Source organism: Portunus trituberculatus, chromosome 31 (assembly GCF_017591435.1).
Source record: "Portunus trituberculatus isolate SZX2019 chromosome 31, ASM1759143v1, whole genome shotgun sequence".
NCBI classification, from domain to species: Eukaryota; Metazoa; Arthropoda; class Malacostraca; order Decapoda; family Portunidae; genus Portunus; species Portunus trituberculatus.
In genome coordinates this window covers 2,850,280-2,872,775 of record NC_059285.1, presented here as the reverse complement: position 1 = coordinate 2,872,775, position 22,496 = coordinate 2,850,280, and the positions used below count along the sequence as shown (strand labels likewise).

Sequence of the window (22,496 nt, the reverse complement as noted above, 5' to 3'; positions counted from 1 at the left end):
AAGAAATGTCATACTGGAAATTAATTGCAGGCACCTTTCAAATGTAATAACTTAAAATTAAAGGATAATACAATATTACAGTACATAACATTATCAATGGTTATGTGTTATAGGACATCACAGCACCATATGACAGTCACTAATGGCAGCTGACAAATTTTGAATACAACTTCATTCATGATATTCTTATTTTTGAAGACTTAGGCTTACAGTCAGACAGTATGGTCAGTTCACCCTCGGTCCCAATGGTTTACATTGATAATCCAAAATAAGACCATGGAATATAAATACAGACTTACAACTATGTTCATAACCAGTGATTCAAATAATAGCTTTGGTTGTGTGTGTGTGTGTGTGTGTGTGTGTGTGTGTGTGTGTGTGTGTGTGTGTGTGTGTGTGTGTGTGTGTGTGTGTGTGTGTGTGTGTGTGTGCTTGCTTTGGTTGAAGGAAGAGCAGAAGCTTATACTTCCATGTAGCTTTATACTCTTTATTAAATATTTGAACTGTTCTTGGTATTGGGAAAGGATGAGTGAGAAAAAATAAATCTGGATTACGTCAATCTTATGTATTGCATGTAAGTATCAAACATATCTGTGCTCCAGTCAAGTGATTATACCATGCACATTCAGTTCACAGTGTGGCATCAATGGATCAGACAATTATTGCACTAAGTTCAAGACAAGCCACAACTATTCTTAGATTTCCTTTCAACAGACTTAACAGAAACAAAGCATTTTATTAAGAGATGGTCATTTTGGAAACCAGCTAATACTGAAGACTCCATTAAACATTGATGAAACCAATCAGCTTATACATTCGTGAATGACTGCTCTTAATGGTCACATTTCCATCAATACTAAGTAGAACAAGAGATCAATTTAACATGAAAGATTACTTACTAATATTTCATCAGAATAATCCATTTTGCTACAAATAACTATGGATTCTTCAGTACATATTTGTGCAACAGCATAATGGATTTCTACATAAATTTTCTAGGAATAGCAATTTTAAAACATTTTAAATAAACCCATCAAGGATATTTTCCTTAAGTTCTTGCCTTTTTTTTCCACTGAAAACTGTCCTTCATTTAATACACAATGGACTAAGACTGTTCCAGGTTTCGTGGCAACACTGACAGTATACATAATCTGTTCTTCATATTCTCCTCTTGCTTGATAACATGAATTAAGTTGTTTAGTAGTGGGCCAGTTGACCTAACTAATGTCACTGATTAGGTGCCATAAAAACATGCAAGCACATTAAACCACAATGCTTTGCTTTGTAGACTGTCAACATTCCTGACTCAAGTAATAATTCAGCAAATAAGAAAGCGCTCTGGAAGCAAAATAGAGGAAACATGTGACGGTATTGGAAGACTCCGGTGATAAAGCATTGTCATTACAAAGTTACATGCTTAATCACCAAGAAAATAATGTATTAAGACAAAAGTTTTATAAGTTTTCTCTTGAACTGCTTGTTGCAGCACTAAGAGAAAAGCACCAATGAAAATATCTTCATCTCAAATTTTTCATATTCTTCATACTGGTGCACTTGGCAAAGATGACTTTCTTGCTATTACATGAACAAGTGTGAAAATTTGTACTGAGAGAGAGAGAGAGAGAGAGAGAGAGAGAGAGAGAGAGAGAGAGAGAGAGAGAGAGAGAGAGAGAGAGAGAGAGAGAGAGAGAGAGAGAGAGAGAGAGAGAGAGAGAGAGAGAGAGAGAGAGAGAGAGAGAGAGAGAGAGAGAGAGAGAGACGCTTTCCTCTGCTATGGTATATAGACAATCAAAACTTTATAAATATTTTTCAAAAGTTTTAGTAAAAATACATTAAAAGACTGGAAAAAGCTAGAAATTAACCATGCATGTTGATAATAAATGTTAACTTATAAAAGCTGCAGGATATCCTGCACATGTAGTGGAAAAAATGTCTGATTTGGAAGGAAATATTAAGCAATTATTCTATCCTTTAGTAAAACCATTACTTAACACAACATAGTCACACTCCAAATAAACACTGAATATGTATCATGCATGCCACATGAAGTAAAAAAAAAGATTACACCATTTTATGCAGTTAACAGAAAAGTATACATAAGCTTCACTACAACAGTAGAAATAAATATTTAGAACCAATACTATGTAGTTGTTCACATCATCAGATCCTTCTAGCAGCAAGCTGCTGTCTTGTCACTGTGGTGGGCAGAGATGACAGTAGGGATTTTAAGTGTTGTCAAATAACTCTTAATTAATTACATTACATTTGAAAGGCAAGTTATGCACTTCTCACATGCTTCATTTCCATTCCTTTATCTTTCTTTTCATATTTGTTTCTGCCATCAAATAGTTTGGTGCTGAGTACCATCTATGTTGTTGGAGGAAAATAATTTAAAAATAAGTGCCAACAGCACATGCTGTGATCAAGCTACTGTTACAGGAAAAAAAAAAAAATAAATAAAAAATAAATAAATAAACTTTCATGATTGGAACAAAATTTAACATGCAATAAATAGCAATAGACAACCATGTAATTAAGTTATGCCTCAAATACAACAGATCCAATATTCCCTTATGTGCCAGACATAAGCGGAGACATGTATCATTAGACCATGGCATAAATAAGCCCATTTATCAGCACAAGATGCCCAGAAATACACACTTCTACAGCAATTTGTGGGGTAGTGTGAAGTTGTCACCTTTTGCATCACTTTCAGACTCTGGTTCAATGAGGAGAATCGGAGGGAGATCATCTTAGTTACAGCAAATCACAGGTGGCCGAGGAGGAGCCGCAGCACAGTGCTGGGTGTCGGGGGTTTAAGGCCACTGTCCGACGCCCTCCAGTGGCAACAGTGTGGTGGCAACTTAATGCTAACATGTAACAGCACGACAACACCAGAGTAAGAAAAATAAATATGCTTTTTGCCATTTTGCTTTTTTTTTCTTTTTACAGTGACCCTGAGTGAGTGGTTTGTATGAAAAGTATATCACACTTTATGAAAAAAAAATCCCCACTGGTGTGGAGTAAATGACAGGCTGAAAATGAAATTATAGAAAAGAAATGATGTGGCTAACATATTTCCCCATTACCTCCTCCCCCCCAAAATATCTACAGAATATCACAGTTCAATACTACTTGACTACCCAGGTCCCTGTTGGAGGCCCAATGGGACACCCCAAGGCAGTGTGTGTACAGTGTGGCCCGGAGAGGTGAGGAGCTCCTGGGGTTGTGAGGGACACCCGAGGCAAATTAGGAAACCTGGGACAGGTACATTTGGGACAGTTTGTGAGACCCAGGGCAGAGAGGGAAATCCCTCAGAGCTGACTGATCCCTGGGAGCTCAAGTGGCCTGAGGCAGACACCCTTGAGACAGGCACACCTGAGGAAGACTGAGACTGGGCAGGAAGCCAGAAGGTTGTTGGCTGCTTTTTGGCTTCAACCTAATACTATATAAAATCCTTCATCATAATATTGGCTTTCCTAACTCGCCCACGGCTGCTGACATTCACTTCATCTTCCTCTTCCTCGTCCTCACTGACCCTTGGCCGTTTCTGACGGTGGCTTCTGCCCCCCCTGTCTGCATCATCAGTATCATAAAGACGCTTGTTATGTCCTGCAACTGTCTTGCCATGTCCTTCGTTTTCACTCTCACTTGAGGAAGAGGAGGAAGAGGTGGAAGAGGAGGAGCCAGAGGTGCTGGTTTCACTCTGGCTTTCATCCTCATCATTAGGATACTGAGACCTTATCACCTGGCCAACCACTCGGCCACGATGCTTCACATCATTGATTGTGACCTGCTGAGATGACACATTGATGGGCTGATAGGGAATTGGTGCTTGGCCAGGCCTATTCACAGATATCAACTCCTGCACCTGGTGGCGCTTGCCTGGAGGTGGCCTCTTCTTGGCAGGAGAGTGACTGGTGCTCGGAGTGGCTTTCTTGGGAGGTGGCTTCTTCTTTGATGATGCACTCTTGGCCACCTTTGCATTTTTCTTAGGTTGTGTTTTCTTTTTTGTTGGTTTAGGCTTTGGTGGAGGTTTCTTCTTTTTCTTATTATTATTATTAGATGTAGAGCGCCTACATCCATCCTCTTCCTCACTAGAGGAACTTTCGGATGAGCTGTCGTCCTCCTCGGTGATGTCTGCATCGTCTATGAAGTCATGATCAGCCAAGAGATCAGTCTCATCTTCATCCTCATCTGGGTCACAGTCCAAGATTACTCGCCTGGCCCTCCTCACCCCAGAGGCTACCCCTCGATTTGGTCGACGGCTGGCACGCAGCTTCTTGTTCACTTCCTTTTCTTCCAGGCTCTCTTCTGAACTAGATTCAAGGTCCTCTTCATCAAACTCCACCTCACTCTCATCCTTGGCTTGTCGATTCTTGTTTGCTTTAGCAAGTAATATTCGACTACTATGTCTTTCTCCTACTGGTTGTTGTTGCGGCTGTTTTTTCTTTCTCCTAGGTCTTCCACTATTACTGCTACTGCCATCACTGTTACTATGTTTCCTCCTCTTGGTGTTGGTGGCCTTTTTGGCAGGCTGCATGGAAGATCCATTATTGTCTGAGTCACTGCTATCATCACTGTCCTCACTGTCACTAGCAACCCCTTTCTTTCCCTCTCTCTTCCCACCTGATCCTCTCCTAGCCTTCCTAGCTACACCATTCACCCTACTGAACTTATTGGCTTTATGATCTGCCTCATCATGACTGGTTGAGGTGCTGCTGCTAAGTCTGTTTCTTGCCCCACTCAGCTGGCCATTTGTCCACTTAGTGCTGGGTCCAGCACTGTCAGCCCCACTGCTTTCATTCTCACTCTCTTCACTTGGAACTCTACCTTTCTTTGTGACTCGGACAGCACTGGTAGTCCTTGCTGGTACTGCCACTTCCTCCTCTTCACTCTCCTCATTGTATTGCACAGTCACTCGACCACGATTACGTGTAGCCACTCCTTTCTTCTTGGATTTACCTGAATTCCTTTTTCGATTTCTGGGATTGTACTCTTCCCCAGAGTCGTCTTCCTCATCCTCCCCATTGAGCAGCTTCTTCCTGGCTACTCTCCTTGACCTTCGCATGTTATCCTTCCCAGTTGAACAGGCAATGCTTGCTTCTACATCCTCATCATCAAAGTCATCTTCACCTACACCTGCCCCATAATCATAAGCTACGGAGGTCAACTTAGTGCGGTGAGGAGATGCATGTCTGCCAGATGTGTGTGGGATGGCATTTCTCCGCGTGTCACTGCTGGTCCGAGCTGAGGAGTCTGTCAGATAAAAAAGCATTCAGATAATTAGTATTGCTCTCTGCCTTAACCCTCTTCCCCACTAAGCTACTAATCAGTACTGCTAAGCATTGAAATATTCATTGTTACCATTTAATAATGAGTTCCTAGATTTCTTCTGAAATATGTAAAATAACTTTGCTGCTTATGCCTAATATATAATCATCAACAGTCCTATTTCTTATTTACAATAGCAATGTATATATTTTATTTTTGAAAGTTAAAGAAACTTCAATGTGTGTATAAGAGCTAAGGAAATCAATATTTCATCAAAGAGTGAGAAATGCATACAAAATCCCAGTGAGTTTCTTTTGAAATAGAATCTTTACACTAAAATGTTTGATGTTTATTCCTTTGGTTGCCTCAGATTCAATACTTCTTATAACCTAATAATCAGCAAAACTTCCTAAACTTTGATATAACCATCTAATGATGTCACAGAACCACTAGTCACAAGGAAAAGAAATACAATTACCCTTATGATTATTGGCATGACAGCATTGGATTACTGACAAGGAAGATGATGGTAATTATGTCAAGGTCCAATTTAACACTTAATTTTAACATCAAATGCCCATCTTTTATCATTTCATTACTAGTTCATGCTCAACTACATGTTTCATATTTCACCATTTCTTAAGACAAAGTTATCCGGTTTAAATGCAGCAAGAACAAGTCCATTAAAATTACTTTCTCATTCATTTACATATAGAATCTTGCAGTACTTCCCATATGCTTTCCTTAACCCAGCAGCACTAACAATGCACAAGGGTAATATGGGAGAGCATCATTATTCTCATAATAATCAGATCAGTCACCTCTCAACACTTAGAAGACTTCAAATTCTACAAAGATACAAAGTAAAACAGTCACATGATCTAAACAATTCAAGTCCTGAGAAAAAACTATGGCTTGAATTCAACATTTACAGATGTTCCTGAACTCATCAAAAACTAAATGGAAGTTTAGTGTGTTTTTCTATTTACTAAGTTGTAGTGATCTAAGTTGAACTTGTCTTCTGGGTTCATATTATGTGGTTTTGTCCAATCACTTTTTCAAAACATTTGTTCTTGGTTCAAATCACTCTAGTCATTCACATATCATTCAAACAACAAAACCCTCTATGCTAACCGTGACAGCAAACACACTGCAGAAATAGTGCAACTCACTGTATTTCCTAAAAAAATAATTTCTAGCTTTAACATCAAACACCCAGTCACACATGAGGATATAGTTGCCATAGGCTAAAATATTCAAAATAATCTGGAAGCCACACCTCTTGCCTCCTACCCACTCTTGATGGAGTAATTGAATGATGCAGGCATAAATTTCTTCCTATTTCCCCATTTTCTGCATCTAAACACTTAGAGTCGAAGACATTTGTAATCACCCATCAATTATCTTCACCAAAAAGGCATTTTCAAGAAAAAAAGAACATGGAGAGAGAGAGAGAGAGAGAGAGAGAGAGAGAGAGAGAGAGAGAGAGAGAGAGAGAGAGAGAGAGAGAGAGAGAGAGAGAGAGAGAGAATACAGAAAGAGAGATAAGGCAAGACATGGATGCACAGTGGAACAAAAACTACAGACAACATGCATGTGACTCAGCAGTAACACGTACAAATTTATACAAATGTTTAATTTTTTTTATGTAAGACAAGAAACTGGCCAAGGGCAAAAAATAAGTAAATAAATAAATAAAAAAATTATATATATATATATATATATATATATATATATATATATATATATATATATATATATATATATATATATATATATATATACATATATACACACATATATATATATATATATATATATATATATATATATATATATATATATATATATATATATATATATATATATATATATATATATATATATATATATATATATATATATATATATATATATATATATATATATATATATATATATATATATATATATATATATATATATATATATATATATATATATATATATATATATATATATATATATATATATATATATATATATATATATATATATATATATATATATATATATATATATATATATATATATATATATATATATATAAAGGCCCACTGAAGTGCCAATCCCTAAACAAAGCAAATAGAAAAAAGACTGTCTGGTATAGGAATTACCTTTTTTTTTTCTTTTCTTTTTTTTCCCAATTCTAAATTTTGAGTGAAGAATGTATATGTAGCTAGATGCATGTAGCTTTGTGTGAAGTAAGAGAGCTGTGTTACCAGGGCAGGTTATGACTACCCCATTATTGTGAAACACAAAAGGAAACCTGCAGTGAGGTCACTGTTGACTTATAGTAAGTTCACAGCACCACCTGAACCAATGCTATTTGACTTCACTGGGAGTAATTATCATTTTGGAAGGTGTCTACTGCCTCCTCCTCCTGGATTTTTTTAAGGGTCAATATTTTTCAATAATTATTGTTTCCTATCAATATTCTTGAAAATTGGCTTATAAGAAGGGTTCCTGATAAGCCTGATTGAAGATATCTTAAATATCTGGGGAAGTGACAAGAATTTTATGTGTGCAACAGCCTGCTGTCCTGCTGAGGGAAGACAAGACATGTTGCCTCTGAGCTATAGAAACCTATCACCACATTCTGACTTTGAATACCCATTTCTCTTGTCTTACAAGTCCATTCCCCAATATTTCTTGCAACAGTGTCCCATTATGTCTCCTAGCTAACCTTCTTGTCTGATTTTTATTGTAAAACTATCTCATCATGCATCTACAAGCAATTTTAATTAAGACTAGCTACTGAGGCAGGGTGCAGCACTAAGGCAGTTTGTGCTCTAATCTAAGTACATAAATACATGCACATGCATATTTGCTTTTTTGTTTTTTATGATTGGAATTTTAAGTGATTGCTACCATTATGGAGACATTACATAAACTGATAAGACTCAGTGCCATAATAAATTAACCACAACACCAATGAATATTGAGTGTTGAAATATTGTTGAGAAAGGAGCTGCTGACTCTCTGGATGTAAACACATGCAAAAATCTCTACTGCCCATCCCAAGTGAACACATTCCAAATAAACACAAGATACACTGAACGAGAAATTACCATAATGGTGTTATTGGAAATACAAAGTCATACAAAGTCGGTGTTTTGCTGATACAGGACAAGAAATATCAGACACAGAGTTTCATAAAGTGTTCATGAATATTCAAAAAGATGTGACAAGTGGTAATTATTATGTCTTAATGGCATGCATAAGTAAAATGTGCAATAATGAATCTAGAGAATGTACATCAGTCTTCTCCTAATCTTAAATACATCACACACCAACTTATGTGATGTATACTTATGACATAAAGAGACATCCACTAAGTCATCAAGCTAAGGCATGTGTTGGTTTACACACAAGTAGATGAGATACAAAGTGAAGGAGTGCAAGATCTTGCATGCTGAAATTTGAGTACCTGTCAGCTTAATTATCTAAAAAAATTTACAAATTTTCATGCTGGTCATTTGTGCATCATAAGCATAAATCTTGCATATCTATTTCCTATGCAATTTCCTGCTATTCAGTGGATGGAATGAAAGAGAATGGAGCACAAAAAAGAAAGGCTTTCATCGCTTTCCACAAACTTCAACCCCTACAATAAGCTTCTGAGCATATCTCATACTGCCATCAAATAAATCTTATCAAACATTCTCCAAAGCTTTATAAACAATGCAAATTTATTTCTCTTCCATTAAGATTTTTAAACTGCCATCCTAAGAGCAAAGCAATCTCACACTTACATCCTCTATTCATCCAAGCCTATGTATAGCAATGTATGGTAGAACTTCAACATTACTGCCAACTCTACATAAAAGTTTTCACACCAGCTGACACTTCATATCACAGTTATACAAATCCAGGCCAACAATGAGCCAGGTATTGAGGATTTCTCCATCATCCCACAATAGGCTTCCAAGATGTCCAGACATCCTAAGAACTTAAGTAAAGTGCTAACATTATAATTATGCCTCCACAGAGTTCCAAAGAAAGAACTAGCCCAAATGGAGAAAGAGAATAATGACAACCACTGGTTTACACCACCAGAAGCCATCAACCCTGTGGCTTAAGAGTTGTCTATCCTTGTTCTTACTAAACAGGGAAGAGTTTCAGCTGGCTGTACATGGCCTGCCCCACCCTAAGGCTGAGGCTTACCTAAATGGTGCATAGGGTATCCTTATAGTAATAGAAGGCACTTAGTTAAGTTTAGTGCCAGCTGCCAATCATTCATAGAAACCAAACTTTCTCTTAAGAGATAAACAGAAACTGCAACTAAAAGGTGCCATTATCTCTTTTAGAATAGAAAAAATTAACAAGGATGAATGGGTTTCCAGCCCACCACCAGCATACAGGAGGGTATAGGAGGGTAAAGAATCTTATAAATGGCAAATGGTTCAGTACAGGACACCAACCTTCACTTCATAATGAGACCAGCTGCCACCAATGGTAGCATTCAATGCTGATATAAATAAAAATACAAATCACAAGCAAACTAGTTCCTGAAATAAATTTTCTGATGTTTGGTTAGTTATGTGTATGCCTAGTCTAGGTGTATATGTCTAGTATCAAACTACCACAACTCTCATGGAAAATTATTTAAAAAATTATTCTTAAAACATGTGGCCAAGAGCACATGTAAAAAAAGAGAGAGAGAGAGAGAGAGAGAGAGAGAGAGAGAGAGAGAGAGAGAGAGAGAGAGAGAGAGAGAGAGAGAGAGAGAGAGAGAGAGAGAGAGAGAGTATAGATGTGGCAGATTAGTATAATGAAAGACTAGAAACTGCATGATAGCTAAAATTTCACATGTCAATGGAACCAAGACCTGTTCTTTCATCATTTGTGTTTGCTTATTTGTCTGGTTTACACATGTGAACAAATATTTGTACATCAACCATGCAACTGGAGGACAATCACTTTAATATTGCTTGTGGATGGCTACTCAACAAATGGTGATGTTGAAGGAAGGGGAAAAAAAAATGGAATTATGGATGGAAATTAACAACATACACTGTGACTATGAAGGAAGATGAGAAGCTAGAGGTTATGCAGCAATGAAGCAAGGTAACACATGGCTTAAAGAAACAGAGGAAGATACCATCTACAGCAGTACTTGAGGGCTGTAGTGGAGGCAGGTTGTAGCCTACACCCACCACAGGACCACCACACCTCACACTATGGCCTGTGCCCAGAAAACCGTCATCTCACCCCATTCCTGCTTTGTGAACCTCAGCCAATGTAGTTCACAAATGCTTGTTATAGTCACACTTGTAATGGTCAAAAGAAAATTAGTAGGACTAGTACATCAGCTTACATTTAAATATATTATCATGAATTGTGGAATAGTTTGGTTCCTTCATGCAGCCTATCCTTAAATTTAGTTATGTGAAGGAGAAATCAATTGTATTACTTATAGTTGATCTTAATTTAGTTGAGGGGTCATGCATACTGCCCCGCCCTGTGCCTTGCTCTCTCCACATATTCATCTTAAATTTTCAAAGAGGAAGCGAGGAGAGGAATTTCCAGGCCCATGTTGGTGCCAAGCTCCTGTGGGTGTTAGTTAATTTATATTTTAGCAGTGATGGTGGTGGTGGTGGTAGTGGTGGTGGTGGTGGTGGCAATGTGAGTGTGGTGCAAGGGTGGTGTTTGTGGTGATGGTGAACTATCTCTGGCCAACACCTCAGGTTAGCCAGCCCCTCCAGCAGGCAGACAGCAAGCACCATTCAGCACTTTTCACTCAGCACCCCCATCCAGCCAGGTCAACAGCACTCAGCAGCCCCACGTACTTTTGGGGCAGGAGACAGCTGGTCTGCTGAGTCCAATCACTCTGCTCAAGCTGGTTGTCTTGCTTGGCCCCAGCCCCTTCTTGCTGGATGGAGGTGGTGGAGGAGCATGAGGGGCAGGCAGTCTCCTGGTTGAATCAGAAGATGGGAGGGCAGTGGATGCCTTCACCGAGGAGGTAGATGGTTGAGAGGGGCCGGCCCGCCCACTACTCACTTTAGAGGCTGGAGGGGCAGCTTTGCGTTTGGCTGGGCGGGGCGTGGCCTTAGAAGGGTTGCGCTTACCTTTAGACTTGTGACTGGATAATATGGACTTTATTTGATCTTCAAAGTATGCCTCCAGACGTAGGGTCATCGAGTAGATCTGAAACAGTTGGACAGATTAACTGCAATGTTAAATGATGTTCTGTCTGTCTGTCTGTCTGTCCGTCTCTTTCCCTCTCTCTTATATATTGAATGCAAATCAAAATTCAAGTTGCACACTGGGTTAATTAGCAAAAATCTTGAAGCATGTAATAAAACAAGATCAGGTAAACTTGCAAAACTGAACTTGACACAAGTGGTTAGTGAGAATCTGTCCTATTTTCCCTGGAGCTCTAGCAGCTAAGAAGCATTTTAATTCTGCCTTAAGGAATGCATATGTATATGCATAGGTATGCCTTGATTCCACTGCCTACGTTTGCAGCGATACCATCCTAATACATTGTTAAACTCATCAAACACAGTATCAAAATTAAATTTTCTTGAGCACCTTATGAAGAACAGTTCAAATGATGAAGGATTAGGTTTTAAGTATATGATTTTATACAGGGTGGGGCGCAGATACTTCCCGATTTGAGAATGAAATAAAAACCTGTTCACATTTCACAATTCTTTATTCTTCTTTTATGCCTTTCACACAACATGGGAGATTTACTTTTACACTGTTTTAAAGACAATATCTTTTAAATGTCCACCTCCATTGTCAATACACTGATTCAGACAATTTTGGATGCTTTGGTCTACTCTCTCCAGCATTTTGAGTGGTATATTGGCTATTTCAGTTCGGATGGCGTTCTGTAGGTCTTCCAGGGTCTGTGGACAGTCGTTATAAACCAATCCCCACAGGAAATAATCACAGAGGGCTAAATCAGTGTGTGCCCACACTGCACGCATTTCAATGGGATTCCTGAGAGAAGCTTTTCCCGACCGACTGATTTCCCTGAGAGGAGACAAACTGGTCTGCACGCTCACCTGATTTAGCCCCCTGTGATTATTTCCTGTGGGGATTGGTTTATAACGACCGTCCACAGACCATGGAAGACCTACAGAACGCCATCCGAACTGAAATAGCCAATATACCGCTCAAAATGCTGGAGAGAGTAGACCAAAGCATCCGAAATCGTCTGAATCAGTGTATTGACAATGGAGGTGGACATTTAAAAGATATTGTCTTTAAAACAGTGTAAAAGTAAATCTCCCATGTTGTGTGAAAGGCATAAAAGAAGAATAAAAGAATTGTGAAGTGTGAACAGGTTTTTATTTCATTCTCAAATCGGGAAGTATCCGCGCCCCACCCTGTAGATATCAGAAGTGTATACAAAAATTACAGAATACAGGTAACTCTTGATTTACGCATGTTTAATTTACGCATTTTTGTTAATACATGACCAAAAATATATTATAATTAATTAAATTTAAGCGATCGGTTTGCTTATACGTGATTTGGCCCAACCGCATTTTCAAACTGAGAGCCAGACGCAATTTCAAATTGTGCGCCAGAGAGTTCCGCAGCTGGCCGATAGGTGGGAGCTCCGCTGCCATGGACGCACTCTTCTGCTACACAGTGATGCAAAAAGAATTTTCCAAGAAAAAGTGCCAGACCACCATGCTGCAGTTTTTCAAGAAAACACCAGTGGAAGATGTAGTACCAGAAGTGGATATGGACAATCCCGTGGAAGCAGAGGAAGCGCAGGTGGATGATGGCATCCTTGATTAAGAGGTGGACAGTGAGACGTGTGCTTGTAAGGGATGAAGACATTGGCATCCTGCGTTTATTTTTTTACTAGTGTTTACATTTATACTGTGGGGTTATTTTTGATAAGTGGATTTTTGATAAAGCGGAAAAGCTCAGAGGAAGATGGTGACCGACTATGGTGTGAGTGGTGAAGGCAGTGACACAGTGAGTGTTGTGTTTACGTATTCTTTGTTTTGTTGTTTTCTTATTATTTTTTGCTTTCTCTTATCATTTCTTGTTCTCCCTTTACTTTAAATACACTTCTAGTATTTAGAATGGTAAATAATAAAAACATGTTAATTTAGCCAAATAAAGAATATTTTGTATGAATTTTTTGTGGGCCACATCCTGCATCCCCCTAATATCTATGGTTTCTTATGAGAATTACAAGTTTGTTTTACACAAATTTTGATATACGCGATGCCTCTTGGAACGCATTTATCGCGTAAATCGAGTTACCTTGTATCTATAAAATTCAATTTTCTTTTCAAATTCATTCTAAAATTGAAGAAACTCAAATGACTCTTCCATGCACATTTAATATTTCATGGATCAGTATGGATGAGATGCACATATGTTGACAGTACAAATTAACTACATGCTGAAGACCATCACAATTCATGAAGGAGCAAATTAAAATCTAGAAAATCTTTCTTTCTGTGAATGTGTGATTTACATAACATTAATGTATAAATCTTTCATCTTTACTAGACATCCACTGACCCTGGATCTCTTGTTTGTGTTGTAATTCTTAGAATTGGTGAAGATGAGCTTCATGTCTTTGGCAAAGTCCTGAGGAGTTGCATAACCATTGGCTGACAGTTCCTCTCTCACTGTAGTCAGGTCCATAGGTACATCGATGACCTGGCTGTAGTCAGGATACCGGTCCAGGTCTACTGGATACCTGAAGAGAAATGGACATTGTTATTACATAATTTCTATAACTGTCACTCAATGAATACTGTATCACTGTTTCTTAAGCTAAGTCTGAACCTAAATTGCACAGAAACTTAAATAAAACTAAGAGGCGGTGGCGCAATGGATAAGGTGGTGAGCGTGGGGTTGGGCAGACGTCCACGCATAGATTCAAATCCCACCACATATCGCTTTGAAGCTATGCCATTTGTCGAGTGGTTTTGGCTGCTTTCACACCAAGGTGGCACGTCGCACGTGGCAAGTGGCAAGTCATGTGAAAATGAACATCCAGAAACATATGAAACCTTTCACACTGAAGTGGCGTGGCATGTCCCATGTGCCACTTGCGATGTGCCACGCCACTCAGAGATCAGACCTGCCCGTTATTTTTTAATATGCTACTTGCCATCCCAGACTGTGATGCCAAATTTTAAAGGAACGTTCACTTCAAAACTTATTATTAGACGATGTACTAATACTTTTTTTAATTTGATAACAAAATATACAATAAGAAAACTTTTGGCACTTGTTGATTAGTTTTCAAGAGACTAGACAGATTTGAGTGAGCACATGTGACAACACTGCCTGTAAGAGGGTCACGTAGCTATGTAGCCTTGTAGGAAACTGTTGTCTTTTTGTTGTCAGTTGTCTTTGGTGCATGCTTTCGTGCACAACTACAAATGTCTCTTCCAGACAATGAACTATTTATTTAACATAAAATACCAGATAGCAAAAATTTCTTTCCACATTTGGCACAAAAGCTGGAACTTCTCTTCATCTAGCTCTAGTTGCTTTGCAACTGCATAAACACTTTGAGCTTCCACATTATCTTCTAGAAAAGATACAGATGTATCCAGAATTTCTTTCTTTTTCTTCTTCTGCGGGTGATTATAGTACCAATCAAAGCAACAATAACCTCCTCATCCAATCATGCCATCTTATGCAATGTGAAGTGAACTGCCACCCTGAGACACATGGCAACGTGCTACCTTGGTCTGAAATCACCGTGCTACTCATCACTTGCCACTTGCCATTTGCCACGTGCAATGTGCCACCTTGGTGTGAAAGCGGCCTTAAAGTTACCTACATGTCACCATGATACCCTGGCTCTACGTGGTCACACCAAAGATGCACTTGTGTAGTGATATGGGCCCTAATATGGGTACCACTATAAATAAAATTGCCTACGCCACTAATGGGCAGAAGCTGAACAGCGCTTCCCACATATACTCTTAAACTATGCCTACAGGCGCTATAGGTCATAACATAAAAAAAAATATTTTTATAAATTTTTTCATAATCCTCCATTATGTTCATTACATGCATTAGATTTATACTCTTCTTATTAAAGACATTACTTTCCTCTTGGACAATGTTCAATTACACTTTTTAACTGTTACAGTACCACACCCAAACACTGCTTTAATTAGCTAAAAAATCTGGTTTAATGTGCTCTTGACACAATGAAAGGAGTTGCAGAGGATATTTTCTTAACATTCATTATTTAGTACTTTTAGTAAGATAACAATAATACAATGCCTTACCTGAATGGCATGGAGTCTTCTCTCTCAAATATGCTTCTCAGGAGATCCTTGCACATTTGTTGCCAGGAGCAGTTGTCCTGACTGGTCTGACCTCTGCTCTTGGTGGTTCCCTTGTTGCGACTAATCCCCCGTGAAGTGCTGCCTTCGTGATCTTCAAGACTGTGATCACTGTGGTCTGGTGAGTGGTAATTTTGCTGCAGCTCACGGTACAGATTAGTTGGGTCAATGCACGTTCCACCCCTAAAATAAAGAAAAGTAGGTGAGGATTCAATAAGTGTTATAATATGAAAGAGTCATCATCAGTCACTGGTATTCAATGCATTACTTATTATTTGTTTGTATTAGCAATATATACGTACATATACATAATAAAGCATGCTTGCAAGAGGCCAAAGTATAATACATGCAAATATCAAACATATTATTCAAAAGAATGATGATATGGAGGAAGAGGTGGAGGAGCTTTAGAGCTGGTGAGATTTTTTTTTTTTTTTTTTTTTTTGAGAGAGAGAGAGAGAGAGAGAGAGAGAGAGAGAGAGAGAGAGAGAGAGAGAGAGAGAGAGAGAGACTTACTTGATGAGTTCAAGACACAGCTCAGTGACTATCCTGGCATGGCGGACTATAATGCTCCCCTTCCGGTTGAATTTTTCAGTATTGGTGGCAATATAACGAACATCAAATTGTACTGCATTGATCCTTCGATAGAAACGGTTATCCAGCCGACTCTGTGATTTGGGATAAAAGAAGTATCATTATGCTTGTGAAATACAAAATTGGTAATCTCACTGACCACTCAATGACAGTCACAGTGCCTTTACTCAAACATAAGATCATTGTCAAGAAACATAAAGATTACTTCCACTGATGAGTATTCGTCCACACCTTAATGGTGGTGAGATCCATGGGGTACTCAATCATAAGGGCATAATTGGAGTATACATTAAGATCCACAGGCACTAGGAAGGGCTCAGCAATGGCTAGACCCATGATCTGAGAGAGACCGTGCGAGATGCGGTCACATTCTTGATCTGGATCCCGACCAGCCCATTCTTCATCCTGTGTGGTGTACAACAGCTCCTCCAGCTCCTCCTTCTTAACTACCACACTGCCACCACGCTCAACACTCTCCACTGGTGGAGGAAGGAAGACATCAAATAACAATAAAGCATTATCTTACACCTTATGTAAGAAAAGAAGTTCTGGCTCAAGAAAAGTTAATATCCAATTTTACATCGTCAAGAGACACATTCAAAAGAACTTGGCTGAAGTTTATGCTCAAGATAGCCATGCCTACATTTCAAGAACATACTTATCATATTGCTTTATGAATCTTTTCCTCTGGTTTACAGGAGGCACTTATATTTACATTAGAATATTATATTATTTTGGGCCCTTATTCCATTTTGATCAATTAACAGTAAAAAAAATTATCAGAATGATAAACTAGCATTTTTGAGACATCACTCCTTGGCAAACGTTTTGCAAGGAATGTTGGGAAAAAGGCTCTGCTTACGTACTGTTTTCATCTATTGGCTCCATATCCCATGGACTGAGTCGCTCCCTCTCCCCATTGTCCCACAGCACACGGTAACACATGAACAAGGAATCCTGGAATTCTGCTAGGTGAGGCTCCTGGCTCTCCACAGTGCCCAACCACCACGCATCATCAATTATGCAGCGGAACCGGTCTCCTGTGCAAACCAAAAGGGATGGTGAGATAGTGAAAAAGGAAGATAGCCAAGACAAAACACAACTAATCATTAAATAATGTTTATACCTCTATTATTGATGAAGTTCTTCAATTTCTTCAATGATCATAATCACATCTAAATCTAAATTCAAGAAATCTGTAGTATAAGCTAAGAGCTGAAATACTTTAAATTCCTTCCAAACCTAATAAACAAATCAATCTGTCAATCAAGTCCACAGCCCAGTCTTCCTTCCCTATAGTTCCTGAGCCTCACCTTGTTGCCAGAGTCTGTTGGCAGCGACATCATACGTGGCCTTGAGCACCAAGAAGTCTAGCACATCTGGCATGTCATGGTACTTGATGGTGAAGGAGTCAGCAGTGAGTCGCCCTGTGCCCACCTCCAGAATGCCCAGCTTGAGGCAGCACAGGCGAGGAGGTTTGATCTCGTACTTGACACCAATTATCTTGACAAATTCCTGATGCTGTGGGAGAAAGAAGAGGAAAGGTATATGTATAATGGTTAAAAAGAATAAAATTTGCAAACCTTAAAAATATCATTACCTATAACATGAAAACTGTGTATCTAAAACAATGTGAAACACACACATACACATTAACCTCAAATCTGTAGCTTGAATTACTGATGTGTCTACTTATTCGTGTTTTTACATGTTCTAATCTCCTAATTCCTTTCTCTCATATATTACAGTAGCCAGTCCACCCACTTCAACTTAAGACTCACCCTTAGTTTATTGGTGGTTCTGGTCCAGGGCAAATTCCTCTTATCAACAGTGTAAAGCTTACGGTTCATGACAGCCTCAACATACAGCATGTGTCCCTGCATGAAGTAGATGAGCTCGTCACCCATCTGAGGGAAGTATGGTGCCTTCTTTGGAAAAGTCTCTGTTAACCACTCTGGAGGGCGAAACTCTTCTGGGATCTCATCCAACCCTCCAGTGATCTCTGCCAAATTCTGCAATGGTCGCCGCTAAAAACAAACAAACAAATCAATCAATCAATCAATAAATAAGTAAATAAACAGATAGAAAGAAATAAATAAATCAACTTTACATATGTAAGGCCAAATGTCTAACATGCACTCAAAGACTAGACAGCCTAGATTGAGAGGTGATGGTATGTTTGTGAATGCATAAATTATATGCAGATGTGTAGTCCCTGGATTTCTGGTACGGTCTTACTAAATACAGTTAACTCAATTGCAAGGGTTGCATTCCTGGAGACACTGCATTATTCAAACATTATTTTCCCATAGAAAACAATGGTAATTGGGGGGTTACATTCTTGGTCACTTGGAAAGTCTACCTATTTTGGGGATTTTGTTACTCAAACCTTAAAAACAATATTAATACATTGCTGGGTCACTGCCGATCGGCTTCTTCTTCTTCTTCTTGTGACCCCCTTCAGCTTGTGTTGCTTTCTTCACGATATTTATTTCCATCCCTCTATTGCCTTCTATCATGATATCATATCTTTGTATTCATATACAATAATGCCATGAGGATCACCTTGACTCCATGGCATTGAGTGTTAGTTCAGGGACCAGAAGCACAGTGGGTGTGCATGACGTCATCAAGTCGAGTTAACCAGTGTTAAATAAAATAAATCAAGTTATTTAATCGCATTCCCTTAATATCGAGTCATGTTATTGAAATCGCATTATTCAAACTTGCGTTATTTGAGAGTTGACTGTACTTGCATGCAAGTTTATTCTATATTTCCTTATAGTTTTCCAATCAACTTACCTTTCGTTGTACCCTTGGAGAGTTCCAAACTTTAGCCTTATCCTCATCGTCATCTTCATCATCATCGTCATCGTCATCTTTAGCTCTGTCATCATCCTCATCGCTGCTGGCTTTCCGGTGCTGCTTCTTCTTTGGGTTCTTCTTTTGTTTATGTACAGTACGTTTGGGAGGCTCCAGGTTAACACCAGCCTCAGCTGTCCAGTCTGAATAGTCTGTGGACTGTTCCTCAGAACTTGAAGATTCCTGCAGCTCTTCATTAACCACTTCAGAACATGAAGAACTGCCTGAGCTGCTTGAGGCTCCAACTGGTTCTCCATCCTGAGGGATAACAATTACTTTTACAAACTAATGACCTAAGTACACCTCTGCTGATCCTGAATGATATGTATGGCTCAAAGCCTCTTACCTGCAGCTGTCAATACTCAAGTTTTCAGATGAAATAGTAATTCATAAAACCAGGAAAATACGTAAATACAATCTAAGTAAATGCTACCATTATAGTGCCCTGAAACATGCAGATCAAGAGTGACAGACACTATACTAACATCTGAGTCATGTCCAACAAAGGTGCCTTGGCCTGCCTCCCTCACAGAACGAGTAGAATATGAATGTGTTTGTTGCTGCTGTTTCTTTTGTTTTTTCTTTTTCCTGTCTGCCTGGCCATGGTGGTGGTGGTGCATTTGAGGAGAACGAACAGGCTCAGGTTTCTTCTTACTCTCCTCCATGAACGTCTGCATCTCCATCTCTCCTATGGCCATGCGTGTCTCAACCGACTGCTTTATTTCAGAGATCTTGAGGCATCTTACTATGACCCGCTTCTTCCACTTCATGTTGGGGTCACGTTGCCAGTTTCCAGTTGACTGTCGCACTCCCTCCACATCTCCCACTCTGCGTGCCCCCACCCGGCCTGCAATAGAAATTGAAACTTAAATGAAACCGTAAAATATTTTCTTTCCTTTACTTTTGTCAAAACTTGTTTCTCTAAAATGCATTAGAATGAAGGAGCAAAACATTTATCCCATTCAGCACTAGGGATCGACCGATTATCAGCCGGGCCGATTATCAGCACAGATATTAAGCATTTTGACACATATCGACATCAGCCTTTTCTTAAATTTGACGGCCAATAACAGATAAATTTAAAATTGGGTTATTTTGGCTCTGATGCAGCTGCACCTCTCTGTCTGCTGTCACTACTGTCTCCAGCATTGTCCCACTCACAGCACCATCTGATTGGTTACAAGCAGAGCCATGGTAACAGCCAATCAGCAGTGAAAGCTGTGCTTGCACAATGCTTACACACACGGTGGAGAACAAGGAACATACAAGGAGGAAGTTGTGGTGTGGGTTAAAGTTTGGAGGACAGCAGTGGTGCTGCCATCTGTTGGTAGCAAGCAATTTCATAGAAAATGTTTTCAGGAGTAACTCATGAAAATTTTTGCCAATCTCCCCCCCACCACCTATTCTTTCCCTCTATTCTCTCATGCAAATAAACTTATAAGGCAAATAAAACATGTTTATAAATATATATATATATATATATATACACAGTAATCGCCCGCGTATCCAGATCACCACTATCCAGAGCTGTCCCCAAGTGTATTCAAACCTACCACACGAGTGATCCCTCGATCCCACTAGGCAGCAGCATTTAATCCCATGCCCTCCTGCCTGACAATTCGAGTAATGGCGGCGCTATTTGGCGAGTTTGTAGCATTTCTCTTCATTCCAGCATGGCAGGAGTGTACATATGTCCCACCACCACCTAAGACGGCGTCACACTAGCGCTTTTCCGTCGTCTTCAACGATTTCCGTCGTTTTTAACTTCCATCAACTCTTTCTCTCGTCTTGAGTAGACGAAACGCACCATTTTCCTCTAACGTAAATTTTTAGTCAAATTAAGATCTATGGCTTTTAATCAACACTTTTATTATAAAATTAATTTCCTTGTTAATTGGAATGATGTTATAATCTTAAATTAATAGAATCTTGATAAGTAGATGTATGTATGTATATATATACATATATATATATATATATATATATATATATATATATATATATATATATATATATATATATATATATATATATATATATATATATATATATATATATATATATATATATATATATATATATATATATATATATATATATATATATATATATATATATATATATATATATATATATATATATATATATATATATATATATATATATATATATATATATATATATATATATATATATATATATATATATATATATATATATATATATATATATATATATATATATATATATATATATATATATATATATATATATATATATATATATATATATATATATATATATATATATATATATATATATATATATATATATATATATATATATATATATATATATATATATATATATATATATATATATATACCGTATATATATATATACCGTATATGTATATATACCGTATATATATATATATATATATATATATATATATATATATATATATATATATATATATATATATATATATATATATATATATATATATGTGTGTGTGTGTGTGTGTGTGTGTGTGTGTGTGTGTGTGTGTGTGTGTGTGTGTGTGTGTGTGTGTGTGTGTGTGTGTGTGGGTTTCTGGAAGACAGATCACACAGCAGGAGGAGGAGGAATCCTTGATAAGGCATAAACTGAACTTTCAGAGGTCACATCGAGCTACAAAGTACATCATTGTATTCAGAATAACAAAGAAAATAATTATTAGTATTCAAACAGTTTTCTGACAATTTCTAGGTTTACCATTTTTAGCCGTCATAGCAAACGGGAAAATAGTTTAAGCACCGGAAGGAAAGGGTTAAACTTTTTACTGTACTACTGCACTCTCGCTTTAATTACTCTCATTGGAAGTTCCAGTCAGTGGTCAAACTCGTTATAATTGGCTCCCTTAACAAAAATTCACGCAACAAAAGTTATTTTTTTGGAACGTAACCCGTTCGTTAAGGGCGGGTTGCCTGTACTCTGATTCCCTCAAACAATCCTATTCTTGCTTCAGACAGATCCCTTGAAACTCTCAAATCCTTAACTACTTTTTCCAAAACTCTTAGCTACTGCTTCCATCAACTTTATTTCCCTACATATATAGCTTAATTTTTCCACAAATTCAAGTCTCTCACTAGTCAGACTAAATCAACACCTAAAATTTCCTCTTTAAAGTATGTCATATCCTTGTCTTTGTTTTTTTTTCTCATTTTTTGTTTGCAGGAAGTTATATTATCAGTAAACAAAAACTGACTCCCCTCCCATTATCCCTAACTCTAGCTTTTATTGCCATCTCCATTCTATCTATCAAAATAGTACCACCACGGATACATGAAACCTCTTAGTCTTAAAGCAACATCCAGGAGAGAGAGAGAGAGAGAGAGAGAGAGAGAGAGAGAGAGAGAGAGAGAGAGAGAGAGAGAGAGAGAGAGA

At 38.1% G+C, this 22,496-nt stretch overlaps 1 protein-coding gene across 2 annotated transcripts in view; it reads right to left on the bottom strand.

Annotated features, from left to right (window-relative positions):
• Positions 1–345: 345 nt before the first annotated feature.
• The window catches only part of LOC123511231 (bromodomain and WD repeat-containing protein 3-like), a 32,825-nt gene continuing 10,674 nt past the window's right edge, over positions 346–22,496 (bottom strand). Inside the window, exons 15-25 of one of the 2 annotated variants that reach the window (XM_045266930.1) lie at positions 19,553–19,914; positions 19,008–19,325; positions 17,987–18,232; positions 17,519–17,726; positions 17,072–17,245; positions 16,437–16,684; positions 16,128–16,279; positions 15,555–15,794; positions 13,819–13,999; positions 11,106–11,463; positions 346–5,259 (exon numbers count right to left, since the gene is read on the bottom strand). In XM_045266930.1, the coding sequence (XP_045122865.1) occupies positions 3,446–5,259; positions 11,106–11,463; positions 13,819–13,999; positions 15,555–15,794; positions 16,128–16,279; positions 16,437–16,684; positions 17,072–17,245; positions 17,519–17,726; positions 17,987–18,232; positions 19,008–19,325; positions 19,553–19,914 (4,301 nt within the window). In that variant the 3' untranslated portion in view covers positions 346–3,445. The remainder of the gene's footprint in view (positions 5,260–11,105; positions 11,464–13,818; positions 14,000–15,554; positions 15,795–16,127; positions 16,280–16,436; positions 16,685–17,071; positions 17,246–17,518; positions 17,727–17,986; positions 18,233–19,007; positions 19,326–19,552; positions 19,915–22,496) is intronic. The other variant, XM_045266931.1, reaches the window with a different exon arrangement.